Below are 16,929 nucleotides of genomic sequence, written 5' to 3'. Positions count from 1 at the left end.
CCAAAAGATTACTGGATACTGTGAATACATGGTATTTAATAACAATGGCTAATAAATCTTTTGTGAGCCCCACACTGACTAGTGACCCAGTTATATCTCTTCTTTGTTCACAGAATACATTAAACTGTCCTCTTAAAAGTGGAGCATCCCTTTATGCATGAATAAAGACAAAGTGTTCTCCAAATATGTTCTAGGACATAATGCTCTGAACTTTAGAAATTCAGTTTATTTTGATTACAGTTAATTCTTGATGTGCTGTTTGAATTCTATCAGTATCATTATTATAAATTTAATCATCTAATAATTAAATACCATTTTCTCTACAATAATTCTGGTATGATTTTTCTGTCTGTCACACTAAAGGCAGATTGATAGAACTTGGAGATTGATAGTATGACTCTATGTTTTTGTTTACAATCAGTAGGACAAAATGCTAAAATATTCAATTATCAATTCTATAGACATTTTCTCATTTTTTATTATGGTATTATCTACAGATAGTAAAATTCACTCTTTTTAGTGTGTGGTTCTGTGAGATATAAAATACAAACAATTGTGTAACCACCACCACAATCAAGATACATTACAGTTCCATCACCCCAAAGAAATTTTTGAGAGTTAAGCCACGGTTAAATATATCTTCCTTTTGGGATCTTGTCCAAGGGCCTTTCATGTCCCTCATTGGGCCATCTGGCCTTTCCCAGGAAGTTCTTGGCCCTCAAGTTGATGGGAATAGTGAGGCCACTACGTTCACAGTCTAAAAGAGAGGGCTGGCAGCAGCACAAATAAGGCCATTCACCCAAACTCTCAAAAGTCTCCTCAACCTAGGAGGATAGAGAGGAAGAGCAGACCATCAGTGAGACACTCCTGGGTTTGTCAAGAGGCAAATGTATCTCTCTGCTTATTTGGTCTTGGCAGTCTGCCCTGTCTTGGCCTCCTCAGGTACACACAACACACACACACACACACACACACACACACACACACACCCCATTCAGTTATTTGCATGTGCAATTACACATACATCTAATATACATGAATGCACACATACACATGATCAACCCTATACACAAATGCTTCCTCACATATAAACTCCAACACACAGGTACACAGATACACACACGCATGCGCTCATGAACCACTTCTGGGAAAGTTGCATCACTTATGGACCTTATCTGCAATTTGCTTCTTTTGTTGCTCAACTTCATATTTCCCCATGCCATGAGGCATGAGATGCTACTTGATACTGACTCTTCTTTGGGGCTTCTTTGTTACTCTGGGGTGGTGTCTGATTTTATTTATTTATTTACTTACTTACTTAATTTATATTAATGTATAATGTATTATTTGCCCCAGGGGTACAGGTCTGTGAATCATCAGGCTTACATATTTCACAGCACTCACGATAGAACATATGCTCCCCAGTGTCCATAACCCAGCCGCCCTATCCCTCCCTGCCCAGCCCCCAGCAACCCTCAGTTTGTTTCATGAGATTAAGAGTCTCTAATGGTTTGTCTGGGTGGTATCTAATTTTTAACCAATTTTTAACCTCCCTTGTGTCATTGAGAGACATGAGGAGCCTGATGCCTGTTATGAATGAGGTACTGGGGGCTAGTGAGACAGTTGGGCATGGGAAAGTGAAGCCTGTGTGACTTTTGTGGAGATGGAGTGCTGTCCGGAAGGAGCTGGCTGCCAGAGATGGCTGTGGGTAGATTAGTCTATATCCAGCTGAATCTGTGTTTCTAGTCTTAAGAAAGCCCATATTGTAAAGCATCCGTTTCTCTGTGTCATCAGTGAGACTCAATTAGTTTTGCACATGGTGAACTCGTCACTGAACATTGGAGAGTAAGGGTTTTGAGCACCTGCAGGGGTTCATCAGCTTTTTCTCAAATGCTGTGCTGTGAACTGGGGACTGGGTGGGTTCTGCCTGGGTGGAGTCAAGTTGATTCCGGTCTTGCTGTAGGAAGTACCCCTGTTAGTATAGGCAGAGACTATCTCTGACATGATAAACAAGGCATTGCTAACATTGATTGCTTTGCGGGAAGGAAACAGAGCCACTGGTATCAAAGTCCTTTGTGGTAAGATGAAGAGGGCTCTAGGAGTTTTCAGCAGAGGGCCCTTAAAAGATGAGGGGCATGATCTCAGCCCTGAACGGGGTCAACAGGTGAAGGAGGACAATTAATCTGGCAGTAGCTTGGAATCCAGCCTTCGCTTGGCCCTATCCTCTCTTCAGAGGCTCTATATGGAGTCAAGGTAAGAATGTACAGATGGGAAGGTTAGTGGGAGGGGTATTCTAACCTCCTTGCATACATAGTATGCCAGGTCAGGTGAGGGTCCTCATAGTTGCCTAATAGTGTCTCACCACTTGCTTGTCCCTCTAGGTCCAAGGCAGGCCTCGCTCAGAAGGACAAGGTGGGACTGCTCCTGCTTCCTGAGTTCTTTAGTGGACACAGGCCATTGTCCTAGGGATTTTTGGACCCACATAGCTCTTCCTTTTGGAATCACAGGTCTGAGTTGGGGCAGCGAGGCCCTATTCTAAGGCACAAGTGAGATGAGGGGCAGAGGGAAAAGACTCCGGGCTGAGCAGGGAGCTGGACGGACATGGGGCTGAATTCCAGGACTCTGGGAACATGACCCAAGCCAAAAGAAAATGCCAACCAACTGAACCACCCAGGTGCTCCTAAAAAGTTTGAATATTATTTATTTATTTTAAAATTTTTCTTTATTTTGCACTTAAATTCAATTAATTAACAAATAAATTACTATTGGCTTCAGAGGTAGAGGTCAATAATTCATCGTCTTATAGAACATCCAGTGCTCATTACCTCATGCACCTTCCTTAATGTCCATCATTCTGTTACCCCATCCCACTACCTCTCTCCCCTCCTACAACCCTGTTTGTTATTATTTATTTTTGAAGAGATAATACATCATTATGGTTCAAAAAACACAAGATAACATACGATGAAATATTTCCCTTCTATTTCTTAGCCCAGACATTCAGTTTCCTTCCCTAGACTTAATAAGTTTTAACAATGTCTTATTTTTTCCAAAAATAGTACATACTTTTGTATATGTTTTATAATTTTGTATATATACTACACAAAAATAGTATATACACTTTAAATACAATAAAGAAAGTACATAGTTCGGGGGCCTGGGTGGATCAGTTGGTTAAGTGACTACCTTTGGCTCCAGTCATGATCCCAGGGTCCTGGGAGCAAGTCCCACATCGGGCTTCCTCTGCTCCGTGGTGAGCCTGCTTTTCCCTCTCCCTCTGCCTTCCCCTCCCCCTGCTTTTGCTCTCTCTTTCCCTGTCAAGTAAATAAATAAAATCTTTTTTACGAAAGTACATAGTTTTTATTTTCTCTTTTTTTACATAGATAATAACATATTTCATACCCTTGTTTTTTTTCTTACATGTATCATCTAACTCATACAGCAAACATGTGAGACAGGTAATATTATCTCCATTTAGAGAGGTTAAGAAATTTACCTAACATTACAGGTTTTGTAAATGGTAAATTTGAGATTTGAACCTGGGGAATCTGATTTCAGAGACCCGTATTATTACAGGAATGTCATAATGCCAATCTTTTATTCCACTAAAAATCCCAACAGTAAAATTTATAAATCAGGAAACTGGTCCATTTCACATTAAGTAAGAAGGGCTATCTTTTTTTTTTTTTTAAGATTTTATTTATTTATTTGAGAGAGAGAGAGAGAGATCACAAGTAGGCAGAGAGGCAGGCAGAGGGAGAGGGGAAAGCAGACTCCCTGTTGAGCAGAGAGCCTGATGTGGGGCTCAATCCTAGGACCCTGGGACCATGAACTGAGCCAAAGGCAGACACATTACCAATTGAGCCACCCTGGAACCTCTACCCTTTCCTTTTTAAAAGCTATTATCCCGGGGCACCTAGGTTGCTCAGTTGGTTAACTGTCCAACTCTTGATTTTGGCTCAAGTCATGATTCAGGGTCCTAAGATCGAACCCTGCATGGAACCCTGTGTGGGGCTTCACCCTCGGTGGGGCCCCATGCTGGGCTTAGAGACAGCTTAAGAGTCTCTCCCTCTACCCCTCCTTCTCGCTCTCTGATTTAAAAAAAAAAAAAAAAAAAAAAAGCTAGTGTCCAAGAAGTAAGTTCAGAACAACTAAGGATTGATGAGTTACCTTGATATTCAATTATTTTCCTGACTGTGGGTTTTTCCCTCAATTTAAAAATTTGTGGTAAAATAAATGTATATGACATAAAATTTACTATATTAATCTTATTTAAGTGTACAGTTCAGGGGCACCTGGGTGGCTCAGTGGGTTAAAGCCTCTCTGCCTTCGGCTTGGATCATGATCCCAGGGTCATGGGATCAAGCCCCGCATTGGGCTCTCTGCTCAGCGGGGAGCCTGCTTCCTCCTCTCTGTCTGCCTCTCTGCCTACTTGTGATATCTGTCTGTCAAATAAATGAATAAAATCTTTTAAAAAAAAGTATACAGTTCAGTGCTATTAAGTACATTGATAATGTTATGCAACTCTTTTCATCTTGCAAAATGGAAAGTTTATACCCATCAAATAATGACTCCTCATTCTTCTCTCCCCAACAACCCCTGACAACCACCACTCTACTTTTAGTCACTAGGATTTTTTTTTTTTAAGATTTTATTTATTTGACAGACAGAAATCACAAGTAGGCAGAGAGGCAGGCAGAGAGAGAGAGAGAGAGGAGAAAGCAGGCTCCCTGCTGAGCAGAGAGCCAGATGCGGGGCTCGATCCCAGGACCCTGAGATCATGACCTGAAGGCAGAGGCTTAACCCACTGAGCCACCCAGGCGCCCCTAGTCACTAGGATTTTGACTAGTCTAGGCAACTCGTGTAGGTGGAATCATATACTATTTGTCTTTTTGTGACTGGTTTATTTCATTTAGCATAATGTCCTTAAGTTTCTTCCATGTTGTAGCATGTGTCTGACCTTCCTTTTTTTTTTTTTTTAAAGATTTTATTTATTTATTTGACAGAGACAGTGAGAGAGGCAACATAAGCCAGGGGAGAAGGAAAGGGAGAGGCAGGCTTCCGGATGAGCAGGGAGCCTGATGCCGGGCTGGATCCCAGGACCCTGGAATTACGACCTGAGCCAAAGGCAGACACTTAACGACTGAGCCACACAGGCACCCCTGACTGTTCTTCCTTTTTAAGTCTATTCAAAGGCTAAATAATATTCCAAGATTCCATTACATATTACATTTTGCTTATTCATTCATTCATGGATGGACACTTGGGTCGCTTCCATATTTTAACTCTTACACACACTGTCTTGCCCCTTGTTTTTGTTTGTTTGTTTGGTTGGTTGGGTTTTTTTCCCCCTTGTTTTTTACATTAACAATATATCTTGGATATTTTTCCATGTCAGTACACAATGAGTCTCATTTTTGTCTTACAATCTTTCTCTTGCTTTTTTTTTTACAAATGCATATTATTTCAAGTCTTGCACAAAATGTAGTTTCTTTGACTTGTCTCCTAAAGCTAGATATTTGAATTGTGACCACTTAGCTTTTCTGTTCGTCTTTGTTATTACATACTACAAAGGATATATGTATATGTATGTATGTGTATACACACACACACACACACACACACACACACACACACACTTTTCCAGTTAGTTTTGATCCAAGATACACCAATGACCTTTTCCCATCTTTCAAAGCAGGGTTTGGCTCTGCTCTTGGGCAATCTTTTATGATCATATCCTCCTTCCCCTTTACTTTGGTGTTGCTTTTCCAGGGTAGAGACTTGCAAGGTATAGATAGCCCTGCTATTCCTACATTCCTCCAGGGCAGCACTGACATTCCAGAGAGAAATAAAAGGGCAAATAATCTGGTGTCCCTTCAAACCGGTTTTTAAAAAGTACTTGTTAAGGGGTGCCTGGCTGGCTCAGTCAGTAGAGCATGTGACTTGATTTTGGGTTATAAGATCAAGCCCCACACTGGGCATAGAGCTTACTTAAAAAAAACCGAACTTACTGAATATATATCAAGCAAAAGGAAGCTGATTTGCTAATAGAAATTGTATATTTATATTAAAATGAGGGGTTTATTATATGCATTGTATGTGTCATGTTTTACACACTATGAAATTGTTTCTATTTCCCAGTTTTTCCATTATTGATATCGTTATCCAGCAACCCTCACTAAAAGTAGAGGAAACTTACAAAGTTCCAAAAAATTTTTCAAACTATGCTTAGTGATTTTCTGGATTTCATACAACCAAAATGTTTCATGCTTTCAGTAGCTTGTTCTTTTTTCAGTTTTCTTATGATTTTAGAGCCAGGTAATTTTAAAGGGATTAAAAGCTGGACAATACTGTGCTTGCTTTGTTCACTGTTTTTCAGAACTAATAGAATTTTTTTAAAGATTTAATTTACTTATTTGAGAGAGAAAGTGAGTAAGAACAGAGGGGAGAAGGAGAAGGTAGAAGCAGAGGGAGTGGGAGAAGCAGGCTTTCCGCTGAGCAGGGAGTCAGTCCTACACGGGCTTGATCCTAGGACCCCCGGATCCCAACCTGAGCTGAAGGCAAACACTTAACTGACCGAGCCACCCAGGTGCCCCACTAATAGAATTTTTTTAAAGAATATTTTAATTTATTCATTTAACAGATAGAAATCACAAGTAGGCAGAGAGAGGAAGGGAAGCAGGCTCCCTGCTGAGCAGAGAGCCTCATGCAGCTAGATCCCAGGACCCTGGGATCATGACCTGAGCTGAAGGCAGAGGCTTTAACCCACTGAGCCAGCCAGGTGCCCCACTAGTAGAATTTTCTAATGTGTGTGTGTGTTTGATAAAGGGAGAGAGAGAGATGAAGAGGAGAGAAATCAAGAACGAATGCAAGGTTTTTTGCATGAGTTGAAAGAATGGGGTTGCCATTTATTGAGATGGGGAAGAATGTGGAAGGGCAGCATTATGGGGACAAATCAGAAATCTGATTTGGGGGGCGCCTGGGTGGCTCAGTGTGTTAAGCCGCTGTCTTCGGCTCAGGTCATGATCTCAGGGTCCTGGGATCGAGTCCCGCATCAGGCTCTCTGCTCGGCAGGGAGCCTGCTTCCTCCTCTCTCTCTCTCTCTCTGCCTGCCTCTCTGCCTACTTGTGATCTCTCTCTACCAAATAAATAAATAAAATCTTTAAAAAAACATAAATCTGATTTGGAACATATTAACCTGGAGATGCCTTTTAGACCTCTAAACTGAGATGATAAGAAGTCAGTTAGATACACAAATCTTGAGTGCAGGGACAGGTTCTAGGCAGAGTTAATATACATAAAGTACTTAAAACAGTGCCTTGGATGTCCTTTTAAGCTAAGTCATGACTCTCTTTTATTCAAAACTCTCTAATGACTCTTCAATTTATTCAGAGACAAAGGCCAAATCTTTACAGTGTGCCTACAGAGCTCCCTGTAATCTGCTTTGCCTCAATCCCAACATCTTCTACTTTGGTGATAGTAACACTAGCTGCTGTAACAAATAAACTCCACAGCACGGGGGGCTTAACATAATTGAAGTTTACTTCTTGGTCACAAAACAGTCCAGTGTGGGTATTTTTGGTCAGCTGGAGTCTTTCCTCTATGTGCTTGATTCAGAGATCCAGGCTCCTTCTACCATTCTTTAGAACCTCAGAATCCTCTACTTCTAGCTGGTGGTCAGCATGAAAGAGAGAAAAAAGCCTCATTCGCTTCTTAAAGACCCTGACCCAGCAATGACACACATAAATTCCTACACACATTTCATTGGTGAGAACTAGTCACATGGCCACATCTAGATGCAAGTGGGACTGGGAAAAGTTGCCAGGACCAGACAGCTGCTTCCTAGGGACAACTCCACACACTGTGGATGGAGAATATTTTTTGGTGAACTATAAGCCAAATCCACCACACCTTCTACCGTCTTCTACCAGTCCTCCCACCTCAACACTTTCTAGCTACCTTAACCTTCTTATAACTCCTTGAACACTCTAGGCACACTTTGGTCTCATGCCCTTTCCTGAAATTGCCTTCCTTCAGATGTCCACTTGTTTTCTCTCATGTCCTTCATTGTGAAAGTGGGTGCCCTAATATGCTACTTGGAGTATATAATGTCCCAGATATTTGAAAGTCCTTTTTTCCTTGATTTTTTAAAATTAATTTAACAGGGATGCCTGGTGTGGCTCAGTTCATGATCCTACGGTCCTGGGATTGAGTCCAGCATTGGGCTCCCTGCTTAGTGGGAAACCTGCTTCTCCTTCTGCCTGCCACTGCCCCCTGCTCCTGTTACTTCTCTCTCTCTAAGAAATAAATACATAAAATTAAAAAAAAAATTTTCAAAGCAATCTTGGGAAAGGTAGAATGATTATTCTTATATTCCAGAGAGGTTAACTGCTCACACAGCTAGTAAAGGCAGGAATGGGGATTTAAACACTAAATCTATAGAGCATCCAGTTCTGTTTTCTCTCCGACTCTCAAAAGAAGCAATCATGTTGCCAAACATATTTCCTACTGGGAAGGAGATCACTTTACAGTTGAGTATTCTGGGCCTCTGAGCAGTTATATTTCCCAGGACAAATTAATACAGTTGGGCTTTTGTTTTGAACTTGTGTTTTATGAGTTGAGTTACTTTGAGAGATCTCCCAGCACCTGGTTGCCCTGGATGCATTGGATAAAAAGTCTCTGGACTTTCAAATTGAGGAGATTTAAGTCTTTTTCAAGTCTCTTCTTCCATATCACCCCCAAGCGATCATTTTAAGATGTCAGTCAGATCTTATCATTCCCCAGCTCAAATTCCTCTACCCCTGACACACTCTACAGGATACAGTCTCTGGCATATGAAGCCTTTCCTGCTCTGTCCCTCTTCTCTTTTCCTGATTTCATCCCCTTTTAATTCTTCATTTCGCATAGAAATGAATTATTTGCTGTTGCCTGAATGTATCACTTTATTTTATTTTAAAGATTTTATTTATTTATTTGACAGAGAGATCACAAGCAGGCAGAGAGGCAGGCAGAGAGAGAGGAGGAAGCAGGCTCCCTGCTGAGCAGAGAGCCCGATGTGGGGCTTGATCTGGTCATGACCTGAGCTGAAGGCAGAGGCTTAACCCACTGAGCCACCCAGGTGCCTCTGAATGTGCCATTTTAATCTGTCACTCCTGGTGATTGCCCATGCTTCCTGAAACCTCTTTTTTTCTCTCTTTTTACTTGACAAATTTCTTTTGATCCTTAGAACTCAGGTCAGATTGTACTGTCTTTTATGGAAGCAATCCCTGACCATCTCCCAACCTGGGGAGATGCCCCAGATGCTGTATAATTATTTAGCTTTCTGAGCCCCCTCTACTGTCTCTGTCCCCCCAACATACAGGATGGGGTGGGGCATCACTCTGAATAGGCTCTGTGAAGGTACCTTCTCCTCCCCATTTTTTTTTTTTTTTTGAGCCCAATACAGGGCTTAAACTCATGACCCTGAGATCAAGACTTGAACTGATATCAAGAACTGAGCTGATATCAATAGTCGGATATTTAACCATCTGAACCACCCAGGCGCCCCTATTCCTCCCCGTTTTGTCCCATCAGCTCAGGCAGGTTACATACAGGGAAGGGCAGGTGCTATGGTTCCCAGTGATGTCGGCTGTGACCTCCAGGCCACCCTCCCCAAGGGAACCAATGCTCGAGAGAAGTACCCAGGAGAGAAACCAGGCGAGAACCCATGGTTGGCCCTTGGGGAAACCAGGTACTTTCTGGAGTCCTTAGTAGCAGCCTGCCAAAGCAAACCTCTTGCTGGAATAATAATAATCTATAATAATAATTTATAATAATATGGTATGTCATCTATGTTCCAGGCACTATTATAACCATTTAACCAGTCTGCAAATTTATCTTATGTAACTCACAAAAACATGACTGCTGGCACCTGGAGAGTGCCCAAGGTCACATAGTAAATGACAAAGTCAGGATTCAAATCTGGGCATTCTGTTTCTAGAGCCCATGATAATAACCTCCGAACTATATTATCTTCCTGGCTTCTGATCTGCAGGTTCCTGCCTACCCTCTGTGGGAAACCAAATCAGAGGGTCCCAAGGCAAGGGCTAGGAGGCAAGTTTCTCTCCTCCTCATTTCCTACTTTCTCTCAGGACGACGGGCTTAGAGATGGATTTGAGAATTCTCATAAGTGGAAGGGGAGCTCCTAAGTGGCCTGAGCTTTGGAGGCTCCAGGAGAGAAAAGAGGACAGTCTGGTGCATGGGAAAAGGCCTGCCCTGGGGTGGTGGGTGAGGGAGCTGCGAGCTGACCAGGAGCCCAATATTCTAGACCGGGTTTTGTCTTTTAGGCTCTGTATAGCCTTGGAGGAAGAAGTCCTTGCTTTTTTCTAAGCCTTAGTTTCCCCATTGTAAAAAAGGGTAAATATGGGACTGGCTTATCCACCTCCACCAAAAGAGGCGGCATCTTCAGCTCTCCTGAGGAAAGAGCAGGGCACGGAAGCCAAGGTGCAGGGCTAGTGGAAAGAGCTATCTGAGGTCTCGGTCTAGCCTGGATATGGGACGAGGTGGGCTGCCAAGCTCAGTCCCGCGACCCCATCCCTGTGACAGGGCCGGGTTAGGGAGACGTCGGGATCTCCCGTGTGAGGAGTGGGTAGAGGACAGAACATAGACCAAGGTCTCAGCTCTGCGGCATGCGCCCACTCATCCCTCACCTCCTTATCCTCTCAAAAGGAGTCGCAGCCTCGAGGGGGTGGCGGTTGCGGGCGACCGGGCAGTGGATGGCCGCGTTGCGGCGGCCGCCTGGGAAGCTGCGGCCCTCCGGGCCCGAAGAGCATCACGTCATCCTTTCCGCCAGGCGCCCGCCCCCTCCCCGACGGCGCCTGCGCAGGCGCGGCGGGAGGGGGTCGCGGTGGGGGCTCTCCTCCGCGTATTCCGCCCTTCTCCAAGCTCGCTTCTGTCGCGGAGCTCTCGGCTGGCGGCGGCGGCGCTGAGAGGAAGGCGTCCAGGATGCGGCGCGGGGCGGCCCGGTGCCCCCCTGCCCCGTCACGGCAGCCGCGGCGGCCGCGGGGACCGGGCCAGGGCCGGGGGCGGCGGCCCGAGCCGCGGTAGCGGCGGCGGCGGCGGCGGCGGGAGGGGCGGCCTGAGGGCGGGCGGGAGCCCTGGTGCGGGGGCTCCGCGCTCCGCACGGCCCGGCCCGGCCCGGCCCCGGCGCCATGAGCGGCGGCGGCGGCGGCGGCGGAGGGGGCTCGGCGCCCAGTCGTTTCGCCGACTACTTTGTCATCTGCGGGCTGGACACCGAGACCGGGCTGGAGCCGGACGAGCTGTCGGGTGAGTGCTCGCGGAGCCCGGGCTGCTTCCCCGCGCCCGCTGCGGCGGGGGGACCCTCGAGGAAACCTCCCCGCTTTGTCCCGGGAGCTGGGCGAGGGCCGGTCTGCGGGACCCACGGCTGGCGCGGGGGAAGGGGGCGTCGGGCTGGAGGTGGAGTAGCGGGCTGAGGGGGCTCTGAGTCGGCAGGGGTCCGAATGGTCCCTCCGCCCCTTTGCGCTATGGTCCTGTAGTAGGCGACGAGGAGGAGAGGGAAGCGTTGTGTGTTCTGTTTGGTGAAGGTAGAGTGACTTGGTGCAAGATGAAGGTAAGCCTGTTGTCGAACACCCGCTATGGAGGGAAGAGGGTATCTATCCCACATCTCACTTGAAAGTAAGTTCCACCCAGACTGAAAAACAAAACAAAACAAAAAACAAGGAGAGCAGAACAGAAACTTGTGAGTTTTTCTGGCCTCTTCCCAAGAAGCCAGTTCCTCAAAACTGTTCTAACTCAGCCCTGGGCTGGGCTCCCTGGTTTGGTAGGACATGAAGTAATAAAGTGAACTTGAGGCACAAGAAGGGTGAGAACTCTGTTAGTTCTAGAAGGGGCCTATACCAAGCCATGCCTCTTTTTATGAGAAGTAATGGGTGGCCGTTATGAGACCAGCTTCATTTGTGAGTAAAAGGGCGGTGACCTAGTGGGAGAGTCTGGGTTGGGTGGTGATGCTTCTCAAGTCATCTTTCAAAGGGGGAAGTAGTAGGAAAGTGAACATGGGGCCCGGATCAAATTGACAAGAATTGCAGAAGAATGTCATAATTGTAAAATCCCCATGAATTCCACTGCACTGTCATTGGAACCTTTGAATTGCAACAGTTTTGAAAAAGTTTTTGGACTATCCAGTTTGCAGGTTTCATGTGAGTTTGTTGTATCATCCTGATTTGATGAGGGATTTCCTTTTCATTGTTTTGTCTTGATGTATTCACCAAAGTTTCCTGAAGGTTATTATGCTGTTGACTAATTTTACCTTGCTTCAGAGATAATAGAACAAGATTTTTGTTTTGTTTTGTTTTGTCACCAGAAAAATTCCAGTGTTTCTTGTGGAAAAAAAAAAATTAGGTGTATACTTCAAATGACAAAAATAGACCATCTTTTAAAAAGCATGATAAATTGATGACCTTTAACAAGGTCAGAACAGATACACAATTTTCTCAAATTAATACCAGATGGAGGAAAAAAAATCATGAAACAATAACGCTATTAATACTAGGCCTTTTGTTGGGGCAACTTTATTGTTTCAAGATCACTTCTTTAGATCTTCAAATTCTAATACAGATGTTGGTTTTTCATGTATGTTTCATATTTATTAAATTTGTGACTTTGTGATGTAGTTGTTGGAATTCAGTCCATGATGTTGAAGCTGGGAGAGACCTCAGAGAGGAATATGAATCCTAGGAAGGACAGTAGGGCCAACATTCTGTTAGTTAATTGCCTGACTTTTGGTTCAGTGCTCTCTCTTACACTAAACTGCATTTCATTGCCTGGTTGGGTCTTTAGAAAACACTAACATGTTGAGAAAGACTAAAAATATCACAGTTCTCCCCCGTAAAAGAAACTTTATAAAGTGATGGAATAAGCAAGTGTTTTTTTTTGTTTGTTTGTTTGTTTTTTTTAATAATGCTGTGCTTTGAGTATCTATTAAATTATATAGAAATTTGATTTTAGGGACGCCTGAGTGGCTCAGTCAGTTAAGGATCTGCCTTCTGCCCAGGTCAGGATCCCAGGGTCCTAGGATTCAGTCCTGCATTGGGTTCCTTGCTCAATGGGGAACCTGCTTCGCCCTCTGCCTGCCCATCCCCCTGCCTGTCCCCTCTCTCTACCAAATAAATAAAATCTTAAAAAAAAAAAAAATTTGATTTTAGAAAATGAAGAGAATGGTTCGCAAATGGTAAAAGCATTAGAATGAAGCTGGGAAATGATGTGTTAGTGAGAGCATGGGTTTTGCACTTAAACATTACCCCTCTGCAATATGTTGGCTATCTCTGTGACTCCGAGGCAATTTAGATAACTCTGCTGGCATCTTCATCTATAAAAAAGGGAATGTGTATAAAAAGCATTTCATCAAGTAGACACTCAAAAATGTTACTTTTCTTTTAGTGACTATCTGTAAATTATCTGCAAGTGAAAATTATATCCCTGTGAAAATTTATTGGGAGAATAAAGAAAGGGGGAATCAATTGTATAAAATGTGTGAAGAAAGAGTATTTTTTCTGTCTTTTTAAATGTGGTGGCAGTAGTGGAATGCCAAGACCATTTATTCAGTAGGTGGCCTTTGTTCGAATGGGCACTGATTGAAGGATTTCTTTTTTTACTTCATTTCATTTCTGGTGAGTTGGTAGGGGAATCTGGACTACGCAGAGGGAATCTGAAAAAAATAAAAACAGAATACAAATAGCTTTATGCAGGTCAGTCTTGAGGCTCTCCAGGGTGCGTTTTCTCTCTATAGCTGGCCTTGTAGTTCTCAAACTGATGATGTCATAATAAGTGAAACTATAGGAAATTGTGAATTGCACTCAGGTCTTTAGGGAGGTACTGAGGAGTCTATAAGTTCTCTCTATGCAAATTAAATTCTATACTTTAGGTCGCTTCTGTACTCTTAAAAGCAAATCCAGAACAGGCAAATCCAAGACACTTATTTGTTCCTTCTAGTTTTGTGGAGAAGGATTAAGATTCATTCTCATGTTGCAATAATAAGAGCCTGCTGAGTTGAATATAAACTCAAATCACTAAATTTTATAGGAGTCCCTCCCTCTCACTTCCCCTTTCTTTCACACTTAAGCATTTAGGCAAGTCATATGCTTATTTGTTGTGCAAGGAACTGAGGAAGGTATGAAAATTGTTTTCTGGTTAGTTGAGAAATTATTTTGGGTTTGGGGGAGGTGATCAATGAATGAATCGTAAGTCTAGCCAATTTTGGGAAATAGTGTCTGCTTGTTAGCTTCTTGAGCTTGTCAGAGAGATAAGCAAATCTGTAAGAATTGCATTTGAGGGGCGCCTGGGTGGCTCAGTGGGTTAAAGCCTCTGCCTTCAGCTCAGGTCATGATCCCAGGGCCCTGGGATCGAGCCCCGCATCGTGCTCCTCTCTCTGCCTGCTTGTGATCTCTGTCAAATAAATAAATAAAATATTAAAAAAAAAGAAAGAAAAAGAATTGCATTTGATATATGTTTTCCATTCCTGTTGGTTCATCCTAAGTGGGGTGGCAGATGGTAGTAGAGTGCATTCCTTATTTACCCCTTTGATGGATGGATATCTGAGGTGTATTTGTTTCTCCTTTTTCTTCTTGTGATCACTGCTGGTGACTGCAGGAGAAGGCTTACTGTGAGATGGGATTCCTGAATTTAACTTTCCCTGTCTGCCTGAGAATTAAGATTCCAGAATACTTGTGATCTGTTTCTTACTTTGGAATATTTTTAGGTTCCTCTGAACTGACTTGTACCTAGCTTTGAAATATAAGTATTCTTGGTTCATCCATCCAGTACTGCAGTTTTCCCAGGCTCTGAGCAGAGAGCCTTGGCGAGAATTGAAGAGAAAGGCTTGGGAACATAGATAGGAGACTTGTCAGTGTCCTGTATGAGCCTGTTTAGAATACTGAGAATATACTTAAATCATCTCTTAATATCACTGTTAGAAGAAAGAAAAAAATGCTTACTGACTAGGAAAGTCAGAGGACTGGTGAGATCATATTCCTCCTTAACCATATTGAGCAGTGAATTTAGAACCTAAAATTCATGGCATGTCACATGTGGAAGAACTCTCCAAGAGATTATATAACCTTCTGATTTTACAGATGAAGAAACTGAGGCCATGGGAAATTGGAGAATATTTTTCTCCCTTGCCATGTTTCATTTTTCTTTTCTGCTATTTGATGATGCTTTGCAGTAATCTGTTGAGTAGAGGGGACAAGTGAAATATTTGTTTGGCAGAGGCAGGAGCAGACATTATGGCAGTTTTTCTAGTGCAGTTTTCTGTTTCATGTTAAGGAAGAATACTATGTGATTCTCATGAAGGATGTCTTATTTTTTTTTAGATTTTTCTTTTCATATAATTTCACACTGAGCATTAATGTGAATGGTACAAAGAACTTCAGTGCATCCTTTTTACAGATTCACTGATGAACATTCTGCTTTATTTGTTTTATCACTTGTATGTATATATTTTCTTATATATATAAATAACTTCATTGTGATCTAATTCATATACCATATAATTCACATATTTAAAGTGTACAGTTCAGTGGTTTTTAGTATAGTCACAGAGTTTTGCAGTCATCAGTATAGTTAGTTTTAGAATATATTCATTACCCTTCTCCCCCCTCCCCAAGACCCATACCCACCCATTAACAGTTACTCCCCATTTCCTTCCAACTCTGTAACCGTTCTTAGCCCTAGGCAACCACTAATCTATTTTTGATCTCTATAGATTTGCCTTTTCTGGACATTTCATAAAGTCAAGTCCTATATGGTCTTTGTGATTGGCTTTTTTCATTTAGCAAAGTTCATCCATATTACAGCATTTATCAGTACGGGTTTTTTAAAGGGCTGAATAATACTCTGTTGTAAGAATATACCACATTTTTTTATCCATCAAATTAGACATTGGGTTGTTTATACTTTTTGATTACTATGAATAATGCTGCTGTGAACATTTGTGTACCTTTTTTTTTTTTTTAAAGATTTTTATTATTTATTCAACAGAGAGATAAAGAGCACAAGTAGGCAGAGCAGAAGGCAGAGGGAGAGGAAGAAGGAGGCTCTCCGCTGAGCAGGGAGGGAGCAGGAAGGGAGCCTGATGCCGGGCTCGATCCCAGGACCCTGGGATCATGATCTGAGTGGAAGGCAGCAGCTTAACCCACTGAGTCACCCAGGAGCCCTGTGTACATGTTTTTAAAAAAGATTTTATCATTTATTTAAAGAGAGAGTGAGAGAGCACAAGCAGAGGAGTAGCAGAGGGAGAGGGAGAAGCAGGCTCCCACTTAGTAGAGAGCCCATTGTGAAGAAAATAATGTGGGCCTTGATGCCAGGTCCCTAGGATCATGACCGGAGCTGAAGGCAGACGCTTAACTGACTGAGCCACTCTGTTGTCCCTGTACATGTTTTTGTGTGGAGATCTCTCTGCATTTCTCTTGGATATATACCTAGGAGTGAAAATGCTGGTCATATGGCAACTGTGTTTAACCTTTTGAGAAATTGACAGACTGTTTTCCAGTACAGCTATGCTAGTTTACATTCCCACTAAGGGTATATGAAGGTTCTACTTTCTCTATGTTCTTGCCAATACTTATAACTTTATTTTTGATTATAGGCATCCTAGTGGGTATGAATATGTATTTCATAATAGTTTTGATTTTCATATCCCTGATAGCTAAGAAGTATACCTTATATAAAAGAAAAAAAAGGCTATCTTTTTCCAGAGATGAATTGACTATAAAAAGCTTGATGAGCCAGTTTCAGAGTCAGTATGAGCTAATTTTTATTTTATTTTTATTTTCCTCTGCTAGTCTTTCAATTTTATGCATGGTCATTGTATAAAGGCATCTTTGCTCTGAATCCTAGACTCCTAGCTGAAGCAAAACCTAAATCCTGGTAGCTTAC

General features: G+C 42.8%; 1 protein-coding gene and 1 long non-coding RNA gene across 6 annotated transcripts in view; one reads left to right on the top strand and one right to left on the bottom strand.

Moving 5' to 3' along the window:
- Positions 1-204: 204 nt before the first annotated feature.
- LOC116598717 lies at positions 205-11,075 on the bottom strand. The gene is made up of 2 exons (XR_004289145.1): positions 10,689-11,075; positions 205-824 (listed from the first exon to the last, which is right to left on the bottom strand). It is a non-coding gene; the product is annotated as an uncharacterized LOC116598717 (long non-coding RNA).
- Positions 11,076-11,095: 20 nt separating this feature from the next.
- DENND5A (DENN domain containing 5A) overlaps positions 11,096-16,929 on the top strand; it is a 98,048-nt gene continuing 92,214 nt past the window's right edge. For 3 of the 5 annotated variants that reach the window (XM_032357949.1, XM_032357951.1, XM_032357950.1), the window contains exon 1: positions 11,096-11,304. In XM_032357949.1, coding sequence (XP_032213840.1) covers positions 11,190-11,304 — 115 coding nt within the window. In that variant the 5' untranslated portion in view covers positions 11,096-11,189. The remainder of the gene's footprint in view (positions 11,305-16,929) is intronic. The other 2 variants (XM_032357948.1, XM_032357947.1) reach the window with 1 other exon arrangement.

Source organism: Mustela erminea, chromosome 9 (genome assembly GCF_009829155.1).
Source record: "Mustela erminea isolate mMusErm1 chromosome 9, mMusErm1.Pri, whole genome shotgun sequence".
NCBI classification, from domain to species: Eukaryota; Metazoa; Chordata; class Mammalia; order Carnivora; family Mustelidae; genus Mustela; species Mustela erminea.
This window is presented reverse-complemented; position numbering and strand designations above follow the sequence as displayed.